General features: G+C 43.2%; 1 protein-coding gene across 1 annotated transcript in view; it reads left to right on the forward strand.

The window, feature by feature from the left end:
- ANTXRL (anthrax toxin receptor-like) overlaps positions 1–25771 on the forward strand; it is a 58328-nt gene that overhangs the window by 25843 nt on the left and 6714 nt on the right. Inside the window, exons 11-17 of the mRNA XM_010563525.1 lie at positions 856–925; positions 2050–2128; positions 6382–6477; positions 7188–7226; positions 10413–10511; positions 12223–12390; positions 13576–13656. Of these exons, the coding sequence (XP_010561827.1) occupies positions 856–925; positions 2050–2128; positions 6382–6477; positions 7188–7226; positions 10413–10511; positions 12223–12390; positions 13576–13656 (632 nt within the window). The remainder of the gene's footprint in view (positions 1–855; positions 926–2049; positions 2129–6381; positions 6478–7187; positions 7227–10412; positions 10512–12222; positions 12391–13575; positions 13657–25771) is intronic.

Genomic DNA, 25771 nt, shown 5'->3' on the forward strand with positions numbered 1-25771 from the left:
TCAGCTTATGCACTTTTAATGGAGTGGCCTTGCAGGATTACTGCTGGACCTCCTCTCTGTGTTCATGGGACTCGGCTTTCTGGAAGTGGCTTTTGAAAGCAACAGGATTAGCACTGCTAAGTCTTGGAGCAGCAGAGTGCTGGGAGGCAGGAAGACACCCATGGCCTTGCTTTTGATTCTGCCTGCACCAGATCCCTATAAACATGGGCTGTTTCTGGATGGTGCTGCCACAGAGGGGATGTTGGGGACAGGAAAAGCAGCAGCTACTGCAGGACAGGTCCTAACAGTAACATCAGTCATGGCCTCTCTCTGCCTTTCTCCTGTATAGGACCAACCATGTTTTGTTTTGTTTTTTCCTTCTGGTGTCTGTCTGCTTCAGCTCCACCCCATCTCTGTTCTTCCTTTTCCCTGGGCTCAAACAGTGCAGCCTGAGCTTCTCCTGTGTGTGTGTTTGGAAGTAGGTAGGCAAAACTGAACCCTATACTTTTGACCCCTTAAGTAACTTGTAGGATCAGAGTATTCAATATGAGTAGAGTTTGCATGCACTTGTCAGATAGACAAGATGAATGTTGCTTAAAGCAGGCTTCAAAATGGCTCATCACTGTTGTAAGGAACAGAAATATACTTCCATTTCTTAGCTGTGGTGTCTCTAGCCTGATAACATTATATTGTCATCAACAAGAATCGTCATCCTAGTACTTGGCTTTGTAATCAGTACCATTGGGGAATATTGGTACTGGCCTATATACTGAGTTTGTCTGTGGCTCTCGTTGGTGTCAGCTCTTTTCCAGGGGGTGGCCTGCTTGGGACAGTTTCTTTTTTTCATCCCTGACAGTTATATTCATTTCTTTTCAGATGAAAAGCCGACCCTTGTTCACGATACTTACTTACTTTGTCCTGCCCCAGTGATAGAAGATGCTGGACAGTAAGTATTGGTTTGCAGCACATGTCAAGAGAGAGGGGACTTCTGGATGAGGATGTCATTACTGAGCCAAGGGCTCAGAATTTTGCCCAAAGGGCCAAGCTAATAAATTTGTGTGTGTGTGTGGCAGGATTACCTCCATCCCCGTTGTGCCAAATCCTGCCAGCATAGCTCTATTCATTGTTGAGTCTTTAGTACAGCTTAACCAAAGGCCTTGTTAGACCATGGTCCTATATCACAGAATCACAGAATGGTGATTTCTCCTCTGTTCCTATATCCCAATTTTTCAAACCAAAGGGTAATTGAATTCAAGGCAAACTTTTCATTCTGATCAAAAAGAGATGCTTGATTTGAATTCCTGTGCTGCTGTTGTAGGTGTTGCTTCCTGTGTCTTGCCCTGCTCTAGCTAGTGTTGGTATTTTTCAGCTGTTGTAATCCTGCAGAGTCCTGGGAGACAAGGCACAAGGCCCTACCTTTCCCCTGGGTGATCTTGTGGGTGCTTAAATACTGTACTGGGGCTGAGGGTGAATGCCTCCCTCCCCTTTCCTATTTGTGGGTGAGAGAAAGTTGTTGGGTGTTTTGTTTGTTTTTGTTGGTTGTTTTTTTTTTTCCCCCTCAGATACTTTCTTTGATGTTGGAGAACGGCTAGAGCCAGGTTCTTTAATTTCACTGTCATTTCAGTGTTTTTACCCCTTGACCCCAGTGCAGGTATTCTGGATTTACTTGCATATAAAAGAAAACACATTCTGGCTCTTTAAGCTGCAGAAGGGGTTAAAAAAAAAAAAGCCTAAAAGTAAGTTTCTTGTGCTATCTAGGGTGGTATTGCAAATGTCTGAGACTTTGTTATGACTCACTGTCCTAGTAGTGCCTTTTGCCCCAGGTGGGATTAAGGTTTTTTAATAAAGAGCATATGCCCCAACTCAATTAAGCCAGTGTAAAAAGGATAGCTCCTGGGCAAGCAGAGAGACAAATGCAGGTAAGCACCTGAAGCCATGAAAATGCCTTGACTCAGCAGGACATTTTATCCATGCGTGTTTATGAGCCAATGGCTAAAACACAGCCAGAATAAAGGGAACAATGGGTACAAAGATGACACTAAAAATAAGTATATCTGTTTTGTGCTTTAGGGTGGTTTTCCTACAAGTCAGCATGAACAACGGGCTAACATTCATCTCCAGCTCTGTCAGCATCACCAGCACATACTGTGTAAGTAATTGCAATGGGGCTTGACAGAGAAACCATGAGATCTTGGAAAGAGACGGTGGGTCTTCAGGCAAAGCCTCCTTGAGTGAGCATGAGCCCTCTACAGCTTCTACATCATGGTTATTGACTGAATCTCAGCAGTTCTTTGAAAAATAATCAGGGCTAGTTACGATTAAATTGTTATTGATGACACATAGATCGTGATAGATTTACTGAATAAAAAATTACAGCAAAAGGCACCCTGCCTATTCCTGTCCTGGGAAAGAGAGATCCTCAAAGCTAGGATCTGACTAGAAGGGAATCTGGGAAAATGAGGGAAGGAGCATCAGGAAGCAACACCCTGTTGACCTTTGGGATCCCTTATGGGATCTGGCGTGAAAGGTACAACTTACCAGGACTGGGATCTGGAAGAGCCACAGCATGGAAGGTCCTCTAAATTTACATGGTTATTTTTTGGTTGGAGCCTACAGCGTTTGTTCTTAGACCACCACAATTTGCCTTTACTAGTTCAGGATTCACTAAGGTGTTTTTACAGTTTTAGTGACAGGAGCTGGTTGCTTTTCTCTTGGCGTCATGGGGGGTGACCAGAAAGAGTTAGCAGCCTCAGATCCTGGGATGAGCACCTGATAAAAGGCTGCTGCTCAGCCCAGCTGAGGGGGAATGTGCTTCTGCGGGACAGCAATGGCTGTGATATGAGCATCTCCTCGTCAAAAAGACCACCTATCCCCAGGTGGACTGTCAGGGACCAGTAGCTAGAAGTAATTCTTTATCAAAATCTGATTTTTAGAGTCAAACAATCAAAATTAAGCTGACTACTAGATAAGTGGTCTTCTTCCTTGCCTTGGAGTAAAAATAGGCAATGCCCATAGCTGTTGCAAGCAAGTATGGTAGCTAAGGATTTGGCCTTGTGCTTCTGGACTAAACAAAGTTTGCTGAAGTACCTGATAGCAAATACTTTGTATCAAAGTTGAGCTTTATTGATACTAGTGTCAAAAGGACTTTTATAGCCTATGCAAAATGCTGTCATATTGGTTTGTAATCATTGTTGGCCTTGTCAGCTGCAGAACAGAAGGGCGGGAATGAAAATAGAGGCAGTGACTGGAACTTGCAAATCTGATTTTGTGATGTTTTCAGCAGTGAAGGTGGGAAATCTCACATCAGATTGCTGGAACAGTCTGGGGTGCAGGGACTCAGAATTTAGCAGAGATGTGTTTGCTGCTTCACCTGATTACTCTTATTTTTCCAAAACTTTCCTCCAACTTTTCTACACTGAAGACTAATATTTTCACATATTATTCCTCTCTTATACCTTGGGTACAATAAAACCTTTTGACTCTACAGTGAAACACAAGTGTTAACTGGTGCATTTAGTTACCCATATGTAGTTTATTTCTGATGAAGACTGAAGTCTTAGCCTTAGCTGGGCTTCCTACAGGCCAGAATGTGCACAGAGGAAGCTTTTCTCTCAGTAGCCTTAGGATAAAGAGAGGAATCCAATCTCCCCGGTCCTGTCAATCTGACAATTTTTGACCAGCCTCTTGCAGATTGAATGTGAAAGAGGCAGGGAGCCTGATTCTCAGCTGGTACAAAAAAAGACTGTCTCAGTCCAGTTACATCCCATAAGCAGGGAGGTTGGCAGTTCAGTTTCCAACTTTGTCTAAATTTCATGCATTTCACTCTTCTCATTTTAGAGACTCCCTCCGTTTCCTTTCCTCTCCTGTTTCCTTTTCTGTGGGTGGCAGTCAGCCGGCCCGCTCAGCTCTCCTCTCCAGCTGGCCCTTCTGTCCTTTCCGTACAGTAAGTATCTTCTCTTTCCTTTACTCCTAAAGCCTCTGTGTGATCCCTGTGCTTATGTCTGTTCAGCTGCATGAAGTCTGCTATTTCCTTTTCAAAGTCCAGCTTCACTACAATGCTTTGTATATTTAATCATTAAAAGAGGACTCTTTAGCTTCTTGCTGCCAGCAGCTCCTGAGCTGCTGCTGGCAAATGTCTTGGCGATTTATATGAGCACTTGGCATGGGAAAAGCAACGCCTGGGAACAAAGGCTACAAAACAAGGAGGTAATGTGTGTTTGGAGTAACAGTAGCAGTGGTATGTACATCTGTGGCTCATGCACTGCATTGGTGCTGTGCTTGGATTTGTTTTTAAGGAGTGCAGCAATACCTCTGAAAGTTATGCTTGACTTTTATTCATCCTTTTCTCAGCAAACTGACTTCACTGGGAATTCATGTCTCTCAAGTGTCCGCTTTCCAGATGCGTTAGTGCTACATGGGGCCATAGGAAGGCCAGAGAGGAGGGCTGCAGCACTGAACTGCAGCTGGGTAGTGTGTCTTCTAACAGGACTCCTTTGAGCAGGGGGTCTGGGACATGTCACAGCACTCCACCTTGGCTTTCAGCTGCTCCCTGACCAAATGAATAAGGTGAGCTAAATAGTGTATCCCAAAACAGGTTGACTTGTTGCATCTATAACAAAAAGCCACAGAACAGTGGAGGCATGGTGATGCTGTGACAGAGAGATATGGGATACTGGACTCCCTGCCTAAAAGTATGGAGTAGGAGCTGTGGTTGTGTTAGTCCTGACAGCTCTAGGATTTGGTCTGAGAAAGAACTAGGTGCCACCCAAGTCAGCCACTCTGGATCAGACCTAGACTTTGCAAAGCTCTTACCGGCTGGTACTTTCTTTTCCACCCTCAGCCTTTTCATTGTCAAAAGGGGAAACAAACCCACTTGGAACAGTGAAGGGAACTTAGGTTGTAAGAAGGGGCTAAGCATCAGTTTCTGGTGTCATGGGAATTCAGCAAGTAGTTTCAGATTTAATAAGGTGAATCTCACGGACTTTATCCTCCATAAATCTTCTTTGGAATTTGCTTTCTTTCCATTTAGCCTCCCACCTATCCTTTGAAAATATCTTATAGCTTCCTCTCTAGCTAGCTCCTATTCCCTCAGCCTGATTTGCAGACCTTTCTTCAAGCTCTTTTCACATCTTCCTAGTCCCAGGCTCTCCTCTAGTTTGCCGCCAGGTTTTGCCTGTTCTTTGGTACCTCCATTGCTGGTGAATTGAACCTCTTCTCAAAATCAGAAAATCTACCACTGAAGAGGTTTCTTTTTGCAGTATAAAAGAAATGGCTGGAGCACTGGAGCTAATCTTAACCTCATCCCAGAGCCCAGTGCAGTCCAAGGAAGCAGCATGTCACTGCCCATCTGCAACAAATGTTTAATTTCCAAAAAGCCATGTGTTCTGTATGTTCTGCAAGGGCCAAGCAGCATAAGACCACCTGCTTTCCTGTAGTCATCAGAGCAATACACAGAGTTAATACCTCTTCTGAACACACTGACGTGAAATGCTCCGAGTGCAAAGAATCCATCAAGATTTACCCAGGAAAATCAGAGCTGTGATTCTCTTTGGTTGCCTGGCTGCTCCAAAAAGCTAATTTCAAGTGTTAACACTTGAAGTTTTATGGATTCTAGTAATTTTAAAGAAAATTTAACTTTGATTTTGAATGTAGACCCTTAGCTATCCAGCCCCAGAGTCCCACTGTTCTCTGCAGAGAAATAGATGGAATACAAGAATCAGAAATGTTTAAGAGCATGGTTACAGCATCTCATTAAAAATAGTCAAACCAGCCCGAGGAAGCATACCAAGAACCAGCAGCTTTAAGGACTAGTCTGCATAATCACTCAGGCTGGGTTTGTGTGTGCAGTTTGAGGCAAGAGGCAATACAAGCAGGCTTGGGAGCTGATGAGGCTGAGCAAGTAACTTGTGCTCTGTTCCACAATGTTGACATGTCAACAGTTACCCATAAGCTCTTAGCTCCAATAGTCCCATTCTTTGAATATCAGCATTTGCATATTCTGCATCTCTAGTGATGAAAGGTTACTCTGCACACCTAAGAGTCTGTGGTCATGTAGTTTGCAATGCTTCTCTGCCAGTATTAAGGGACTTGTCAGCACAGATTTGGGAATGGTTTGTATACAAGTTTAACACCCTTGAATCTAGTGGGCTATAAACATACCATAAATTTATGCATAAATTATACATACCACAAACAGGAAGTGCTTCCCTGAATGATGACTTCAAATACAGATTTGTGACAGATGTGATCCTAATGATAATTGTGATTGACTGCACAATCTACCTGAGACCTCATAGTGAGGGAAACCTGGCTCATTTTGCCCAGTCTTAATGTGTAACTTCAGGGCTCCTGCCTTGTTTGTGACATGCACAGGTAACTCAGAAGTAATCATCTTGTTTGCAGCTGACTGGGACCATCCTTTTCATTGCTCTGCTGATTCTCTTTCTGCTGCTGGCTCTGGCTCTTCTGTGGTGGTTCTGGCCCCTTTGCTGCACGGTGGTAAGTACAGGTTTTTATTCTTTTGACTTGTTTCATCTCTTCTCTGTGAAAGCAGTGTTGGACTGGGTGGTTAACTTTGTTTAAGAAAAATACTGCCAGGTTTGTAAGGCCCTGATTCAACAAATTGCATAAAGTGCTTGTTGAAGTCACTCTGGTCTGGGTTTTTGAACGTTGCAAGGCCTATGTGATTTTGACATTGAATGAGAAGTTTAAGTGAGCTCGTGGACATGTCCAAAGTTTCTGTAGGGATCAAGACCTCCTTAGAGCAAGATTTGAAACCTGCTGCAGAAAAGTGTAATGGAACTGATTTAATAATATATGCATAAGATGTTACAGTCCTTTTTAAAGACAAGAGTTAGGCTTTCTTTTTTATTCAGAGGAGCTGCAGATTCTGAGTGAGTATTTTGCACTAGCTTGGTAATTATATGACATTTTTAAGGCAGGATTACCAGAATGTGGAGCTGTATTATGAGTTACTTAATAGGGCACTTCTTGACTAATCAGATAGTTTAATGTGATGGATTTAACTTCTCATCTGCATTTATTTTATGCGCACTGAAAAGCAGTGGGGCTAATGAGAGGACTGAATATGGGGGAATGGAGCTGGGTAACCCATCTGTGATACAAGCAAGAAAGCAGGGAGGACATAGCATTGAGATGGATGAAGCCTACCATTATCTCAGATTTTTCCCATTATTTATATATTCCAGGTGATCAAAGAGCCGCCGCCACCAACACCTCCAGAGCCTGTAAGTATGCTATTTTTGAGCTGTTGCACTATCTGCAGCCACTGTAGTGTATCGTGCTGCTCAGGAACTTCAGCCCTGTAGGTGTCTTAATGACACCTTGAAGGCTGTGAGAGGAAGTCTCTTGGGTCAGGACAGTTATTTCTGCCTTCTGGCCTCTTTATATAGATACAGCAAGATTATTTCCATCCACAGAGAAAATAGTTGCATAACTCAGAAGTCCACAGAGCAACAGTTCCTATGGTATTTTGTTCTTTCTGCTGCACATCAAACAGGCGTGTAGGCAAATCTTCATTTCTCAAGCTGTGCTGAAAGCTGTCCCTCCTCCAGTAAAGCTGCCGTTGTTCTCAGCAGGAGTTTGGCCCAGATTGGCAGTAAGGAATAAAGTCTGGCAGCTGAAAGAAAGGACAGTGAAGGCCACATTCTTGTGGCTTTGCTACAGGAGAGGGAGACAAGAGCCTGCCCTGGCTGTGGCTCTGATGCAGAGTGACCTTTGGAAGGACATTTAGCCTTTCTCCATTTAGATTGTGAGCTGTTTGAGGCAGGGTTGTATTTAGCTTTTTTTGGGACAGTAACACACTGACCCTTACCTCACTGATCCTGACCTCAGCTTAGTTTCACTGTACTAATTTCATGAAAATAATAGTAATAAATAAAAGTACCTCCAGAGACAACTCATGCCTGCCTTTATTTCTTTCCTAGGCATAGACAGTTAAATGGTGGAAAAATACTTGCCTAACCCACAAGAGAAGCTTACAGTTTGCTGCTAACTTGCTGTAATTTGGCATGAATATCAGGAGGCAACCACAGCTGCTGTTTTGAGGTTGCCAGAGGCCACTATTACTGTGTATGTGATCTTGTTGCTTGTCCTGGGCAGCAGCACTGTGACAATTTAACTTTAGCATAAGCACCAAAAATCATGCTGGTTTTAGGGTGATTAGTGTTGTCATGAAGCATGCAATTGCAGCCATGCTGTGTTTGAAGGAGATTGCAGAGATCATCGCACCCCTGCAGCAGAGTTCCAGATGCTTTGTGATTATTCTAATCAGCAGAGATTTTAACTGCAATCAAAGAGACTGTGAGCTGACGTAAGAGTCCAGGAATAACACAGAATACAGATGTTATCCATCCCTTTACTTGGCCTTGTCTTTATCCAGTACGGATTGTTGGTTTGTTATACTTAGCACTAGCCTCCCTAGGTATGGTGACCTGCTCTTTAGCTGATGTAGTCTGGTATTGCTGCTATTAAACTGAATATAGTTATCTAAAACCTGTTCAAAACCACAAGCATTAGATTTGCATTACTTTTCAAAAGGTATGTGGTAGCTCTTGGTGTTGCTTTGTTATGTGTTCAGCGTAGGGAATACTTGGTGTAAGTTCTTTATCAGCTGGAGTAGTGTCAGTCATCACTGTGTCCTGCTACTGTCAGGCTTGCCAGCAATAAGGACTGTTAGACATGAAGACTTGAAATCTGTGTTACATCCCATGGAAGAGGCAGGATATTTCATATAGTACTCAAGTTCACAATGAAATCAAATATAAATGAATTAAAACTGCTCATGTAGTTCACTGGGTACTGTTTTAGATGTGGTACAAAATGGGATAAAATCTGTTTGTATATTTGTTATACTCTTAAAAAAAAAAAAAAAAAACCAACACAAAAAACCCCAAACCAAAACAACAACAAAACCCAACACCAAACCACAGTGCCTTCCTTGTATATTTATTTCCCTAACTTAGGGTAAAAACAAAACAACAACAAAAAACCCAACCAAAAACCCAAAACAAACAAACAAAAAAACCCAAAACCCAAACACCCTTACTAGTTAAGGGAAATGCCAACTCTAGTCTTGCCTGACCATACTAAAGAATTTGTTGGAGGAACTGATCCATGAACTATAGCTGAGAGATCAGATGTCACTGAATAACTGATGGGAATACATTTCTCCAAGGCATAACCCAAGAGTTAAATATGAACAAACAAAAATTAAAGCATGTTTTTTAAAAGCCATTATTGGCTTTTGGACTCTCAATTCCTTTTACATTCCAACAGCAACATGTAGGGCAATTTTGAGAAAATGTTACCTAGTAATCTGACAACAATTTGTGTCCTTCTCTAGTATTGGGATTTCACTTAATTTTTACTAAAAAAAAATAAAAATAAAAAAAATCAATTCCAGGTAGTGTTTCTAGAAACATACTTGTACTGACAAAAATTAGCAGAGAGCACTGTGCATGGCCAGTCCAAGAGCAGTATGCACATCTGCATATCAGCATGCGACATAGTTATTTGTCTTTAATAAAGAGTGTGAGGAATGAAGATGGTATTGTAGGAGCTTGTTGGGCTCTTTCCTCATTTACGTGTGTACTTAGATAGTGTCATAGTGTGACTTCCAGCTGCCTTGACTCAGCGTAATAGTAGGGAGTCTGAGAAATCCCAGTGACTTTTATCGGCTCAAGATGATAGAGCTGGAGATGTGCTCCCAGGGTTGTCGAACTAGAAACATTTGCCAGCTTTTAGTTAAGCAAGAACAGAACAATGAACCTGAAGTAAAACCCTGATTCATACTCTCCCATGTTCCAGAAAAAGAATCTGTAGTCTTTATAACCGCAGGTCAAAAACTCTGGATCTGAGTTTCCTGACAATTTGGAGGTGCTCCAGTCTGAGTCCTGCTTCCAAACTGTACAGTTTGAGCCAGACTCTACAAAGAATCAAGCAGCATAGAATAACTGGTTACAGCTGCCATGAGAAAAGGGTCTGATGCACATGTTAGAAAACTCACAGTGGTAGCTTTTTTCCCCTGTTAGGTGACATTAAGTTCTAAAAGCTCAATTAATACATGATTTCTTTGGGCTAACTGATTGCTGCATTTTCTGCATAGCATAGTGGCAAGCCATTATAATGTACAATTCATCTCCACTTTGCCTTCCCTTACAAGTCAGTTGTGATTTTGAAGCTCAGTGCATGTTTGACTAAATAAAAGCTGTCTGGAGAGAGGAATAGGCAATCCTCTTTGGCTCCTCTAGTTAAAATTGCAGCTGCAGAGACAAGAGACTTTTTTGTCAGCAAGTAAGTATAACACACAAAGCGAGATACCCAAGAATTGGACCATAGGATGTTCAGTTGTTTTCCATAGTTTATGCTGTTTATGTGAGAACAGCAGTAATATCTCCCTATCTTTCCCATAGGAATCAGATGATGAAGATGGATTGCCAAAGAAAAAGTGGCCAACTGTGGACGCATCTTATTATGGAGGTCGAGGTGTTGGTGGGATTAAGAGGATGGAGGTATTTGGCTTGTTCTTTAGTATTGTAAAAATCAATTCATTTAATTTTAAGTTGTAGCAATATGTTTTTCTTTGCTTTTTAAAAAGCTATCTTGATGGACTAGAGACTGGGATTTAATTAGGGCTTGTCCACCTGATTGCATCTGCTGTCCAAGTAACAGACGTCAAGCTGCCATCATTTGCATGAATAATTAAATGAATCTAGCATTATGAGCCATAGAAAATTTGCACGTTAAGAAATGGGATAAGCACCAAAAGAAGTTTTAATATACTGAATCAAACCCTTCGGTGCAGTTGGGTCCAGTTTTTTTGTCTCTGGCAGAGTTACACTGGTTTTGAGTATTTGAGGGTGCCATCAACACTGTGCCTGGCTGGCTGGAAGCAGTTTGTTTGGGGAATCTAAACCAGCAGTTTTTCTCTCTTTTCCTCTTTTTTTCTTTTCTTTTCTTTTTCTTTTGGGTTTGTTGGCTTGATTTTTGGTTTTGGTGGGATTTGCTTGTTTGGTTGTTTTTTTTTTCAGTTAAGCATTAACTCCTGATGCACAAAACCACATCTGTGTTGAAATTGGCCAATGAATTAAATCCTGCCCTGGCATTCGTGCACAAGCCAGTCTTGATGTGTGAAGTGAGGTGTTACTATGAAAGAAATTTGCCTTGTGCTGTCCTATGGCATGTACATTCCAGGGAGTCAGTGGATAATGCTGTGATCAGCTACAAACTCCTGTAAATAACCATGTTAGTGAAATCAATTCAATATTCCTAACCACAGATAATATAAGGCAGGGAACTGTCACTCATCTGTATCAGCTGAGGGCCTAATGATGACTTTTAGGGATGTCACACCAGAAACTCACACTAGATTTAACTGGTAGCTGAGGGAGGTGGGCTAATGTAAGCCATCCAAGGATATGGACCAAACTATGGCTAACAGAATGAAAGCAATGGCTTCTCAGCAAGTCCCTGCAACTCTGCAGTTGAATTATTGCATCTTAATATCCTTAAGCATTTTCTTCAGGAGAATTTTATCCTTGATGCTGAGTGACCCCATGGATCATATATTGCCCTTAAATGCAGGGTAACATTTCTCTTGGAGGTAAGTCAGACAAGAAAATCAGAATTTCAGCTTGAAATAAGTAGCGTATGGTATGTGAAGATAAAGTTACTGACCTCTCTTGTGATTGTGCAAGGTCATCTTTGGAAGAGCTGTTTTTAGTAGTAGCTACACAAGTTTGAGGGCCGATGTTCTTAAACTGTTCACATACTTGTCCACTGACCCTTTTTTCACTTTTGAGCTGAACAACACTAGCTGCTTAGGGCTAGCTGTAAGGACCACCTGCCTTCAGCTGGTGCTGCTGCCTGCTCTTCGCGTGAGGCAATGGGAGGTGTATTACATCTGTATCCTAGCAGAGTTGGGCAAAGTGCTTCAGGTTTCACTTGGAAATGGGTTAATCTGCCCTGGATACTGTGAATTCCCGCATCGCATTAGGTTACTGGAAGGTGCAAAGGCTAGTAGTTCAAGCAGCTTTTGAATGAGACTATTTGACTCTTAAATGTGTATTTCTGATTACAGTAGGAGTTTGGTGTCTTCATAAATTTGGCTTCATGTCTGGTGGCATTGGGTCATCTGGTGGGAACTAGATTAATATCTGTGAAAACCACTTGCTGGTGGGGACTACTGAAGTGTCTCTACTTAGTGTGCTCTCCTGACTTCAGGTGCGGTGGGGAGACAAGGGGTCAACAGAGGAAGGAGCAAAATTGGAGAAGCCCAAAAATGCTATTATTAAGTTGCCAGAACAGGAGTATGAGCCATGGGAACCCAAGCCGAAAAAGCCCCATGTAAGAAAACCACCTTCCCAGCGGAAATGGTACACTCCTATCAAGGTAATGTGTCTGCCCCTCAGTTTTACCAAGTCTTCTTATGTCATGCATGTTACTACATCCCGGTTCCATAGCACAGCCTTTCTTATGGCAGAGCTGGGAGACCCTATTTAGAAAAATTGCCAGTTACCCTCAACTTTGCCCATTTCTTGGAACGTGCATTTCAGCTGGCACTGTGTTGCCATAGTTTTTGAGCAAGAGCAGAAGGTGTTGGAGGGCATGAGCAGAGATCTTCCCTCCCTTGGCTCATGCCTTCTTTTCAGGTACTTTTGCACAGCCTGGATTGCAACAGCAGGTATCTCAACTCTTAGGGAGGGTGGATGCTGTTTTGTGCCATTTCAAGGCAGCATGCAAAGAGTATCAGATCAAGTGCACCATCCTTGCTTTGACTGCACTGTGGCTAAGGCCCTGGGTTGGGATTCAGCTCTGTTCCTCTCTAGTTCAGCCACAAGATGTAATGTTTGATTTTGGGCAAGTTGTTCAGTCTCTCCACACTTTCATCCCCATTTCTCCAGTGTCATTATAGTATCTGGTGTCTCCCTGTCTTTTAATGTATGTATCCTCACATAACCCTTGAGGCAGGGCAGAGCTATTATCTCCACTTACAGAGAAGGAAGCTGGAGGGCTAGCACAGGCCAAGGGAGCAGCAAACGATGCTCATCCCAGACAGCTGTGGCCATGTCCCAAACCAGTGTTTTGTGGGATTGGGTCCCCCCTCCCCACCATGCTTACAGATCAGTTTAACAACACTTGAATTTATTGTCTGGAAAGTACCTGTGAATTTTAAAGCCCGCCTAGGTAGGTGGTCCTGGGGCTGTTTATCCATGCTCCAGCTCGCCTCCCATCAGTACAGTACTTGTGTTGTTCTGCCTTTTGTTAACATAACAAAAATTGTGCCTCTTAGAGGAGTTGTTCATGTTAAACTACAGTCATTCTCAGTGAGTTTCAAGCAGGTTGCATATGGGGTGCATGATACCCTGTTGAGGTCTCTTTTCTGGCTGTCCAGATAAGCAGTATACAGAGGACAAGGGCACAGGAGTAACATTTGTGCAGACAGTTTAATACAGAAAGGCTGGATCAACTTACCTGTAATTTAATCAGTTTAATCTCATGCTGTTTTCCCCAAATTCTTGGTCATGTCTCTTCTTTTTTTTTTTTTTCTTCTTTTTAATTTTTTTTTTTTTCCAGGGCAAACTTGATGCACTGTGGGCTTTGGTTCGACGAGGCTATGATCAAGTCTCTCTTATGAGACCGCAGCCAGGGGATAAGGTAAGGTGTCACAAACATACTGGCATGTCACTTCTCTGTTAGCAGCAACAATGCTCTTCCCTCCCAACCACCCCATCTTTTTTTTTTTCTCTTTTATTTTTTTGCAAGCTTGTCTCTTTTCACATTACCCTAAGGCTAAAAATTTGTCACAAGAACGAGAGATTTCAAAATGAGCTAAAATGTTTGCTGTGGCATCTGTTTAAAAGTATTGCCCCAAAAGGTCAACAGCAATGTCTCCACTGTGATGATTTGAGCAGACTGAGGAAGAAGCTGGCCGGCCACAGTAGTATATGAGACCTTTTTCAGCCATATACATTCTTAGCCTTTTTTTTCTGGGTACATGTGTTGAAGTCAAAGGTTGGGTTCTTTGTGGGTTCTGAGAGACTGCTCATTTTGAATTTAACATGCAGTAGTTGTTCTACAACAGTAATTATCCTTCCTACTCCATAAAAATGCTTCTCAGATTTAATAATAGAGTTAAGTGATTAATGAGAGAAATCATGAAATGTGCAGGTGATGAAGAAACAAATTATAGCAAAGTTAATGGAGAATAAAGTTTCTGTAGGATTCTGCACAAAGACAACATTTCTTGGTCGACACATTTCTTGGTCATATCCTATATGTAGGCAGAGAGTATCTCCTGCCTTGATAAAGTCTATTGGCCAAACATAGGTCAGGAGTAGATTCCTCTTGGGAGGATACAGGGAGTTTATGCCTTTCAGAGCCCCAGAGATGTCTATGTGCTGCCCCATGGTCACTTGCAATAGCTTAGTTCAGAGCTCTTAAAATTTCCCCATGAGAGCCTGGCACCATTATGGTTGTCTCTATCTTGTTATTCTGGGGGGACAACTCCATAAGAATTGAGTGCTGCTGCTTTGGGCTGTTGCACCTCCAGATCTGGCTTTCTGCAGTGGCACTTTGAAACATGAGGGCTGAGCAGAGATGACAGCATCTTTCTCCCCTCTGTGGCCCTTCTCTGGCCAGAGTCCATACGTTTATATCACCTTTGTTCTCAGGGGAAGGTGTTGTAGAGTTACAGCAGTAGGGGCCATAAAGTGCTTTTCTGGGGTAGGAAAAGTGCAGAGGCCCTTGTGCTGGGCTTGTTTGCCTGGGTGACTTTCACACCTAATAACAGACTTTAAAAGTAGCCCTAATTTGCATAATCTAGGGCAAATAAGTTGCATCGCTCTGGCTTTTGGCAAAATACCATTATGGCATTTGTCTAGTTATTGACTAAACATACAGCTTCAGTATTTAAAGTTTAGTCTTTTCCATTTTTCTTTCAGTGCATAAGGAAACCAAGAGAACAAACTCAGCTTCCTATGCTACTTTGTAAAGTGGCCTTAACTGTTTCACTAAGCTGCATTTTCAAGGCAGCTGTGCTTGAGACACCTTATTTACTTTTTAAGCACGATCTAGAGCTTCTGAATAGGCTCTTTAGGCCCAGCTGTATTTTGATAGCACTAACATTGTATAATATGAATCTATCCACTCGGTTGGTACGTTTCTATGGGTGCAGAGCACAACAGAGCTCCTGTTAGCCTGCACGGTCAAGAAACAGGCAGGGGGCTGGCTCTGAACAGGGATCCTCAGTTCCTTGCCTTCCAGCTCTGCTTGCAGGGAGGATGAGGGGCTCAAAAGAGGCAATGTAAAACAGAGCGAGCTGAAGGATTATTGTATCGGGGAGAACATTAGAAAAATCAAACGTACATCTGGGAAATAGGGTGGAAAGAATCCTATTGAGCCAGATTCAGTGGAAGAATAGGATCATCTCTGTTCCCTGGCCTGTGAAATTAACTAAAGCTGAAGAATATTGAAGGCGAAACAAGAAAATGACTAGGCATCCTTCTGCTGTTTAAAAAAAAATAAAAATAAAAATAAAATAAAGGATATCACAGGCCTGTATTTCATGGAGAAAGCTAGCACAGAAAAGAACAAGGTTATTTATTGTTTGGTTGACTTTTCCAGTAGCAATCCCTCGGTGGAGAATTGGCTCCTGGTGAGTTAGGCTTTTGGTGGGGAGGAAGTGTATAAATATACATGTGTGTACATATAAGTATATATGAGCCTACACACACATGCACACACTTACTTTGTGGCTGAAGAATGGGGAGATCGAGCCAGTGCTAGGAGTGACTGGCAGCATGGAGACCCTGGAGCTCTGGCTGTGCAGAGCTGGAGGAGCCTGGCAGCCCCAGGAGCAAGCCCACAGCTCCAATCGACCCAGCCCAGGCAGGTTCAAGGTGACTCCTGTACAGGTGTGCTGGCAGCAGTAGCAGTCAATGGATTTTGGTTTACTGTTGGGTAGACATGAAAGTGCAGCCTGACATGCCTCAGTGCATGGTGTTCTTCCAGACTCTGCCATCCAGAGCCCAGTGACTGTGTGGTGGTCTTGGAGAGAGGCATTGCTTTGCTTTGTAGGGTTTTGAGGGATTGGGCGGGGGCAGGGGGAAGAGTTCTTTGGGTTTTTAAGTTTGCCTTTTTTTTCTTTGATTTTAAGGTAATTTCACAGCAGTCTTGGCTGTTCAGGAAAACTTAGAGTTCAGAAAGCGAAAGGAACGCAATTTAACTCTGTTTTGGGAATGGCATTTGGATTCATAACTCAGGAAATTCCTATCTTTGAATTACCCAGAATCAGTCAAATTGTTAACTTTACATTTTCAGGTATTACCAGAGATATAGGTTGTTTCCCACTGGAACAAGATAACTCACTGAAGTTACATTTTCCAAATTTCTGTTTCACAGTTTACCTCCATTGGGGGAAAAAAAAAGTTTTCATTTTCCATTTTTATTGCTTCACTTGGGCATACGTTCGCTTTTTGCAGCCATTGGGAGAAATTATAGCAAAACACTTTTTTCTGCATAATGAAAATAATAATTACAGAGAAGAGAACATCCACAGTACAGGGAGAAAAATATTTTTCACAAGGCTTTTGGGACAGGGGGAAGATGATAAAGGAGAATTTTTTGGCATTAAAACATTCTTTAAAAGCTCTTTTAAATTTAAAAGTACAATTTCTTTTATCATTTGAAAATAAGTACTGTGGTTTGGGAGCTTTTCTCCCCCAAAAATCTGAAAAATACTTGTAGAAAAACTCTTTGTGATAGTTTTGGTGGAAAACAAAATATGCTAATGTTTTTGGTATATTCACCAATGTATCTGGTTTTGTCACAGAGAAGCAAAAGTCTGTTAGACATTTTTCAGAGCTGTTCAGCATCTTCCTGCACAACACAGCCCTCTTTCTTGGCTCTGCAAACCATACAGTGAAGGCAGTATTGCTACCTCAGGTTTTCAGAGCCAAACTTCTCCCCCACTCCAATCACAAAGTGAAGTTAAAAATGGCACTGTTTGTATTTTTTTGAGTCTTCATGTGGTAAAGCCCATTCCAGAGTGCGTGTGAGAGCCTTGCAGTGGAAATTCAGGCTGAAGCATGTGTGCAGGAATACAGGGCTGACTGCTGCAAGGGACTTTGTTGTCCTTTGCTCTGGGTGGCCAGGGCTGCTGTCCATCCATCCTCATTTCTTCCTTCATCATGATCCTGTTGCCTTTCCCAAACCACCTGGTATTTTTCTTACCTGTGCTGTCCTTGGACTCCTCCCCTAGACATTCCCTTCCATTTCCTTTTGTGGCTTCTTCCTTTCCTTGTGCTCTCAGTCTGTGTTTCCCTGCGCCTCCCCTTTATGAGACAAACTGGTGCTCTGCAGTCCTGCCCTCTGGGAGCAACGGGCTGGTGACCAGCCTCCTTCCTCTGTTCCTCGCATGCTGCAGGAACTGAGCTGCTGGTAGCAGCATGCCCTGGGTTATGGCCTCGCTGCAGAGCTGGCTGAGGCTCCTGAGAGCTCCCTTGCCCTGGCTTATGCCTTCCATGGACTTATCAAGAAAAGGATCTCGGGATGGATGACCCACCAGTATTAGGCAGGATTGTATTAATAGGACTGGCTGTGAAAATCACAGGCACTTTTCGGAACTGCTTATTTAAAGAAAATCAGCCAAGCACAAGCTCTGATCCCCCTTCTCCTAGGAGCTGTGCCCACGGTGTTTGGCTTGGCTCTGCAGACAGCTCCTCGTCTTGGTCTCCGTTAAATGTCATGTCACAGCAGCACTGCTGAAATTGGTTATTAGTTTGCCAAGTACCTCAGTAAAGGGTCACAGGACCCCACTCACTTGACTTCTCCAGGTCACTGTTAGCAGGAGCTTCTCTTGCACCAGAATGGGACAGCAACGGATAAACACGCTTAGCTCTACCCCATCATTAGCAGATAGGCTGCTATTTGTGGGATGGCTTTTTGCTGAACTCTCAGCATCAGCAGAGGAACAAAGCGATGAAAAAGGGCTAGCGGCTCTGCTGCTGATTGCTGGGATTTTCTCCTCACAGTAATGTACAAAGGTGAAGCCTTCGTAGGCATTTGTGCTACTGCTGCAGTGATGGATCCCTTAGAGCTAGGCTGCCATTCTTCCCTTCCTTCCCTGGAAATTTGGGGCTTAGAGGACCAGCAGTCACTCTTCTGGCCCAAGAAAGGGGTTGACAGCTCTGAGGCAGGGACACTGCTCATCCAGCAACAAAGAGCATGTCAGAGTGGCCACATGGCCTGGTGAGCTATGTGTTGCTCAAGATATTCGGGCTGCCTTGAGGACTTACCCACTACTGTTGGTGTCCTCCTGAGCTTGGTTCTGAGCTTGCAGGGGGCTGCTATGAACATTAGAGTTTGGGAAATATTAATGTCTGGCTATCTTGAAGTATCTCATAGAAACCACAGTAGCTGGTGGGGCAGGTTGTCAGCAGTCTCTGCAAAAGGGAACTTTCAAGCTTTTCCCCCTGGCCTCATGGATCAAAAGTGGGGCTGTTACCAAGGCCAGCAAGTAAACATTAAAAGCCCCAATATGTGCAGAGGGGAAGGTGAGATGCTGCTTTCAAATGGTGTGCTTAGTTGCTGCTTTCAGCAAATCCATTCCTTTTTGCATTTCAGCACATACTGTCACAGGAAATTCTCAGAGGCTCGGTTTACCGAAAACCTCAACTGAAAAAAAGACAACATTTTTCCCCCCAGGCAGAATTGCTCTTGTTTACTTTAAAGCTTGAGAAAGTGATCTCATTTTTGTCACTGGAAATTACCTGCACTAGAGAGTGAGAGTGTACACTGGATTTTGCTGTCACCATCACCCTTGCATACTCACAGGACTTGACTTAGAAAAAAGCAGTGCTTTAGTAGTACTACCCTGTGGTCTGCACATGCAAAGCCCATTCCAGGGGAAAGGGACTAGAAGCAGGCTGTTGTACAAAAATCTGAAAGCCTTTTTTCCTTCTTCCTTCCATAAAACTGAAGGTTAAAAGGCTGCTGTGCAGCCAAAAATTTCACAAACTATGAGCTGCTGGTCATTTTGGAAGCCAGGACTTCTGGGTCCTTTCACGTTCTCACCATTGAGTTACTATGTGACTTTGGGCAAGGCACAGCAGCTGGTACTTTAAACACCAGCCTCTGAAATAAGAACAGGAGTATTTGTGTTCCTTATTCTGTGTATCCCTTCCTAAGTGATCACTCTTAAGCTGATAGGCTTGTTAAAGCTCAGAAGGTCTGGCTACACGCAAATTTTGAGTGATTCCTTGTAATGCTGACCATGACATCTATGTGCCTTAGTTTTCCCAACCGCAAAATAATCATGAGAACACAGTATTTACCTTCGTTACAGCTGTGAGGTTTAGTTAAGTCTTGCCAGGCACTTGGGACTCCTCAGATGAATGGTGGGACACCAAACCTATGGATTATTGATTACTAATAATTACTTTCTGGCTGCTACCTATAGGTGGTCAGCAGTTTGAATGCAGCCCATGGGGATGGCAGTGCCTGCTTGTCACGCCATGCTAGCTGCCCAAGTACCAGTGCTAGTTGGAGCTCATTCTAATTACTTCTTTTCAAGACTGAGTAATGGCTTTTAGTAGGCTTCCCTGACACTTGCTTGGAGAGGTGTTGTAATTGCCCAAGTAGTAATTGGCAGAGCTACAGGGAGTGCTGGAAAAGCAGCACTGAGCTCCTTCAGACTGTATTCATCAGTGACTGCTGCCTGGTTCTGGGGTTTTTCTCCCTTTGCTTAACCTTTCTGGACCCAATTACCTTCATAAGGTTCTGAAAAGTTAAAGAGACAGGGACACCGCCTGCCACAGTAGGTGATCTCACTTTGTCACTTTCAGTGAAAATGTTACACATGTAGCTCCTGTTGTACTTCTTTTTTTCCTTTTTGCAAAGAACACCAGCATCTGTAAGGCTCATTCCTGCTGTAGCAGGCATGGCACGGGGCGGGGGGGGGGGAACCCCCCTGGCGGGGGACCAATGTCCTAATGCACAGTTCCCAGGATGTGCTGAGCACTGCAGCTGGAAACATGTAATCAGTGACTAATGAATTTCCTGTCCTGCAAGAAGCCCACATACTGGCATTACCTCTCACTTGTGCCAGGATCATGTTATTTCTGATGTGGAAGAAGAATTCACAAATAAGCTTTGGGGATAGATGCTGCCTGTCTGTCCCTGGGTGTAAATAGCCATCTGTCCACATCTTTGGGAGCCAGAGGCACGCTCAGTAACAACAACCACAAGAGGCTTTTCTGAAGGTTGGGTACAAATCCCAGGACTGGTGCCACTTAGCACACAACAGGATGGAAAAGGATTGGCCTTGTGGTTAAGACAGTGAGAGCTGACTTCAGAGACCCTGGATGTAGCTGATATAAGTTACTTCACTTCTGTTGTGCTGTAGTTCCGCAGTGATTAATGAGATGAACAGTACATTTTAGGAGGGTGAGACCATGTTCCTAACAGCACTTTGAGCACTTCATAAATTGACTCTGTTACGTAGACAGGGGACCTCTTCTGCTACTTTCACAGCATGTGTACCACTTTGATATTTCTTTGATATTTATGGTAAAGGAACAGGTTCATCAGGTCTGATTCTCAGTTTTTTATAGGGAACATGACTTTGGGATAAGAACTGCTGACTTAGTCCCTTTTTATCTGCAACTCTGACATGTCTGCCTTGGGGGGAGTAGGCTCTTGTGTGTCATTATCACATTTTTCCAGGCAGCACTTCATTGATGCTCCACAATCCTACTTGGAGTACAGTGTGTCTAAGCTATGCATGCCTGGCTTGGAGTCAGGTGACTATCCCAGGGCTTAGGAGGAAGCCTACAACTGAAGGTACATCTTTTTTGAGAAGACAAGTACACAGATGCACATGCAGTTTCTTACTAGGACTACATGTACAGATCCACGATTTGCACATGCAGATGAACAGATATGCTGCAGCCAATGTGTTTATTTGTTTCTTGGCAGCACCCCTGGATCAATGCTGAACCCCATGTTACCTTGTTTCAGTTGAATTTCTAGGAGCCGTGCATCCCTCATTGTCTTCTGAGTTGGGTAACAGTTCAGAAATTACCCAGCCTTCCTTAGCCCTCTGCTTACACACTTCTAGTAACTGTAGGAATCCATTTCCCCATATGCAGAATGAGTAATGCTGTGACCTTCCTCTGAAGGTGTTTGAGCTCTAGAAATAGAAAACACTGTGTAAGATAATGTATTAATACTATTATTCATACTAAAGTTATTGTACAGAGGGATAACTAAAAATCAAAAGGTATTGCATCATTACTTTGTACAGAGGCGCTGTAGTTCTGGATGCTTCTGTTCTTGTTTAAACTACTGTGGTTCATGTTGTGGTACCAGAAGAAAACCCAAATCACTGTGTCTGCTGTTGTACAAGTAACACAAAAATACTACACAACCTGAAGAGCTTATGAGCTATGTCTGTTAAGACTTAATCTTGCTTTGAACATAATAAAATCCATCCTCCGGTTTCATATACCAGTTTTAGTCTCAGATAGGAACTATTCCTGGAACAGCAAGACTGCCAACACTTAGCGCTCTTTGCAGCAACACTGGTGTTTTCTGCAGCTTTTTAAGATCTTTCTGCCTTTTTTTTTTTCTTTTTTGGCATGTGAACATATCCCTTCTTTTCCCCTCCTTATTGGGTTTCTTCTAGGGAACGTAATTACCCAAGTAGACGCCTCAGTCTTCACTGGCTGATAACTCTTAAGGAGCGGGATATACAGAAACTTTGAAGCAAAGCATACCAAGAGCAGTGTCCCTTCTTGCAATGCTAAAGGCCAGGCACTGAGTGGAGCAGAGCTTTGAAAAATGAGAGGTGCACCTGGGTTTTTTTGGGGGGACAGGCCACTGTCTCTGGTAAGTTGAGACCAGGGTGTATAACAGAGTTTGTATGAGAAAGGTGGCAATGGGATGCTCATGGAAAAGAGCAACTTCAAAATGCAGCGCTGGTACCTAATAGACTGGTCAAGCTGCATAGGGGGAACTTGGCAGGCATATTTTTGCATAGAGTGTTAGGTCTCTATAGCATACCTGAAATGGGAAGGAGAGTTCTGTGTCAGGACTTTGGTACTTGAGTTGCTTCCCTGGTGTGTTCATTCCTAGAAATAATAAGGTGGTTGTGTCCCAAGTTGCTCTTCCATCCAACTTAACATAGGAGCTTTTGGGGAAGGAGAGGTTTTCTGTGCTTTGGAAATGTGCCAGCATTGACAATGAACTGTATGAGTCTCATGCCAGGAGAAGAAAATCCTTATGAACTAAGCACAGAGGACCTGGGAGCTGTGGGTTTACCATCCACTTGCTTTAGGTAGCAGCAGAGCCATTTAAGGGCCAGTTACCCAGAGATGGATTGGGAATACTTGTATCTTTTTCCAGACTGTAAACAAAGAGGCAGCCTGTCTGTGTGGTGGGCCAGGATCTTACATTTTTTGGCTGAGGCAAGGAAAAATAATAACCATTTTTACCAGAAATGTCTCTGAGTCTCCAGCATTATCCTATACCCTAGGTGGGTAAAGCACATTGTGCTCTTCCTCTGTGCATGCCATAATCCCAGCTTGCTCCTGAAGAGACAATCAAATAATTCACCCTGGAAAGCACAATGACACTTAATTACAGTTTGAGAAAGACCAGTTATGGTCTTTTGGGGCCTAATTTGCTCCTCCCAGAAAGCCACCAACCTCAAGGTTGAGCCTGTTGCACCCAGCAAATGTGTGTTGCTCATGTTGCTATGCTCCAAAGCCCTCCCCATTCTAGGTGATGGACAAATGCAATCTCCTTTTCCCTGAAAATGCCAAAAGAAAAAGAAAAATCTTTTGCAAACCAACCACTGTTTGGTTTTTTGTTTTTTTTTTTCCTGAACCACATTCTAGTCTGGTCAGCATTCAAGTGTGGAAAAGTGTGGTGCTGTGGTTAAAACAAGGGATGTGAGTCATGAGTCCTGAACTTGTAAATGCTTTTTTTTCCTTTTTTCTTTTTTTTTTTTTTTTTTCCCCCTGAAGCTGCTGCATAACCTTGGGTAGATGACATGACCTGACAGTGGCTCTCCTCACTTCCTCCACTCTGAGAGCCTCATCCATAAAAGCTGTCAGAAAAGAGGAAGGCAGTAAATTGTGTGTTGTTAGTGCAGTTTTAGGTTAAGATATTTCTCTCACGTTTGGGTGGGATTTGGTCTGGTGTGACTGTACTTTGAGATCGGTACTGAATAGAAATTATGCCGGATAGACCTTAACTTTGATTCTGCCCAGTGTTATCCTTTTCTGTTCCCTTTGCCACTTCAGCTTTTTTTAGGGCTCGGAATCAATAGGCTTTGTTGTGGATCTGCACTGTGCGTTACTTCAGCCACAACCTCATCAAGGTCCAAGACATGTGATGTTTTGTGCATTCCTGCAAGATATCTTGTGACTCTGGCCATTCTTTCAGGAGGTGGCTGTAGCCCATTGCTGCATTTTCCTGCTAAGGCAGGGCTGGAAACAACGGCAGCTCTCTGCTGAATGGAGTGTGATGCAAATTATTTTAATATCCCTGTCTTCAGTACTGGCATGGGTTCTCCATGTCCCCTACTCCATGTCTCCATGTTGCTTTTCTTGTGTGCCTAAGCTGGAAAAGTGGTATCAGGCATGTGAGAGCTGGATGGTGGGGATGTGTTCAGCACAAAGTTTATTTTGCTGAGGGGTCCTGGTCCTAGTTTAAAAGGCCAGTTTCCCTGGCTGAGCCATTCCTTCCTCACATTCCTCATTATTGGCTGGTTTCTCCAGGGGTAAATTGGAAGTAGCCCACTTCTCTTCAGTGTATTCCTGCACTGGTCTTCAAACTAACTGAAGAGACTGCTCCCAGAGGACCCGTCCCTAGTTTCAAGCAGTGCCATGCACAGTTGGGACTGTGAACTGGGGAGCAGTGTCTGCCAACATGTGTGTCTTGGGAACCTATCAGTACATGATTGTATTCCAACTCTCAATATTCTGATTAACGAACTTACAGTAGCCTGGGAAACTGCAGCTATTAATCTTAATACAAAACAGTTCTTATCTTAATCCCCTAGTAGATCTGGACACCATTTTCCACATGACTCTCTTTGTTTTGGCTAAAAACTGCTTCTTTAGATGGTCTGTAAATATCTTTGCATGTTAGTGGAATTAGCTGAAGTGGAAAAAATACCCCTGAAAAAGTCTTAACGTTTTCAGTTTTTGTTTTGAAACACCTTTCTGTCCAAAACTCAAAGAAAAGATGTTCTGAATTGGACAACATGTGTTTCAAGCCCAAGCGAAACTTATTTTGACATATTTATTTTACCTGAAAAATGAAGACTTTTGGTTGTTGTCAACTTTTCCCTTGCCACCAAGTGAACCGAAGGATGACTTTCATTGCCGCTGTTATGTGCGGTGCATGCCATGGCCCTGTTTGTGAGTTTGTTCTGGCAACCTACCCCCTCGGCCCCCTGGATGGGGCTATCTCACACTTGGTGTCAAAAGAAGAGCTCCTGGGCTCTCTCCTCCCATCCCTGCCCCCTAAATCCTACTTTCTCAGCTATTTGGCTCCCATAGCCAGGGTGTCTGAGGGCATACTGGGCTTCTGAAGGATTTCTTCTCCCAGCCCCTTTAGAAAGAAAGGCTGGTCCCCCTTTGCCCCTGTGAGAGGGGCTCAGGCATCTCGGCTCTTGTCTTGGCTTTCTGGGCAGCAATGTGGGCCATGCCTCAGCTAAGCCAACAGCTTTTACTCTGAATGTGTCAGTAGCCCAAGGCATTGCTTACCTGTGTCTCACTGTCACTGTGTGCTCTGGTCCCGGCCCATATGCAGCTATCTTCTCATTTGTCACTCAGGCATCAGTTTCTGAAGCAGGGATTAACTTTCTGTGCTGTGTCTCCCTGGTGCTGCCCCAGTGAGCCAGTGACTGGGGCTTGTGGGTGGTTTAGTTTGGTTGCTAAAAAGTAAGAGAAAAGGCACAAAAGTGGCTTATAGATGTCTTTGTGGACTGCACGAAGGATCCACATGTGCCTCGGCTGCTTGTAAATATCACTGCCCCTTCCTGGGTCAGGACATGTGTCCTGTTCAAAGTTGTGTTACTTCCCACATCTTAAAGCTCAGTCTAATTCCTTCTGCGGTGTGAAGCACATTGAGTGACCCCAGGAGGTTACACCTCTTGGCAGCACTACCATGCTCATGCTGTGCTGTGAACAGAGTTTGCTGCTGCTGCTTGGGTCATCCTTGCACATTTGCATTCATCATTTTGTAATTTTCAATTTGAATTTATCTGATGTACCGAAGGCCGTTATAGGGTCCTCACTGTTAGAATATGAGGGATTCACAATCCACAATGCAGTGATTTCCCTCCCCTCCAATAACTCCATCGTAGAAGGAGAGAGCAGAAGTGATACGAGTTTACTTATAAAGAGGCCAGATAATACATTGGATACAGAATGGGCTGAACTGATTCTCCTTTTTAAAAGCAGCACTAAAGAAAATAATAATTATATTCTCATTGTTGGATACTGCCACTTTACTGGACCTTACTTTTAAAATCCTCCTCTCTTCAGTCAACCCCATTTTCTCTTATGTCTTCATAGTTTTGTATTACCATCATTTTAGGCATCACTGCTGAGTTGCCAAATAGATCCCCAGAAAATTGTTACTGACAAGAGAGGACTTATTAAACTGGAAGATATTTAAAGACTCAGATTCTCATGTAAACAAGTATTATATGTTGATGATATTTAATGTTTTGATTTTAGACCTAATAACTTAAAGT

This window comes from Haliaeetus leucocephalus, unplaced genomic scaffold (assembly GCF_000737465.1).
Source record: "Haliaeetus leucocephalus isolate CR32 unplaced genomic scaffold, Haliaeetus_leucocephalus-4.0 Scaffold168, whole genome shotgun sequence".
In the NCBI taxonomy this organism is placed as follows: domain Eukaryota; kingdom Metazoa; phylum Chordata; class Aves; order Accipitriformes; family Accipitridae; genus Haliaeetus; species Haliaeetus leucocephalus.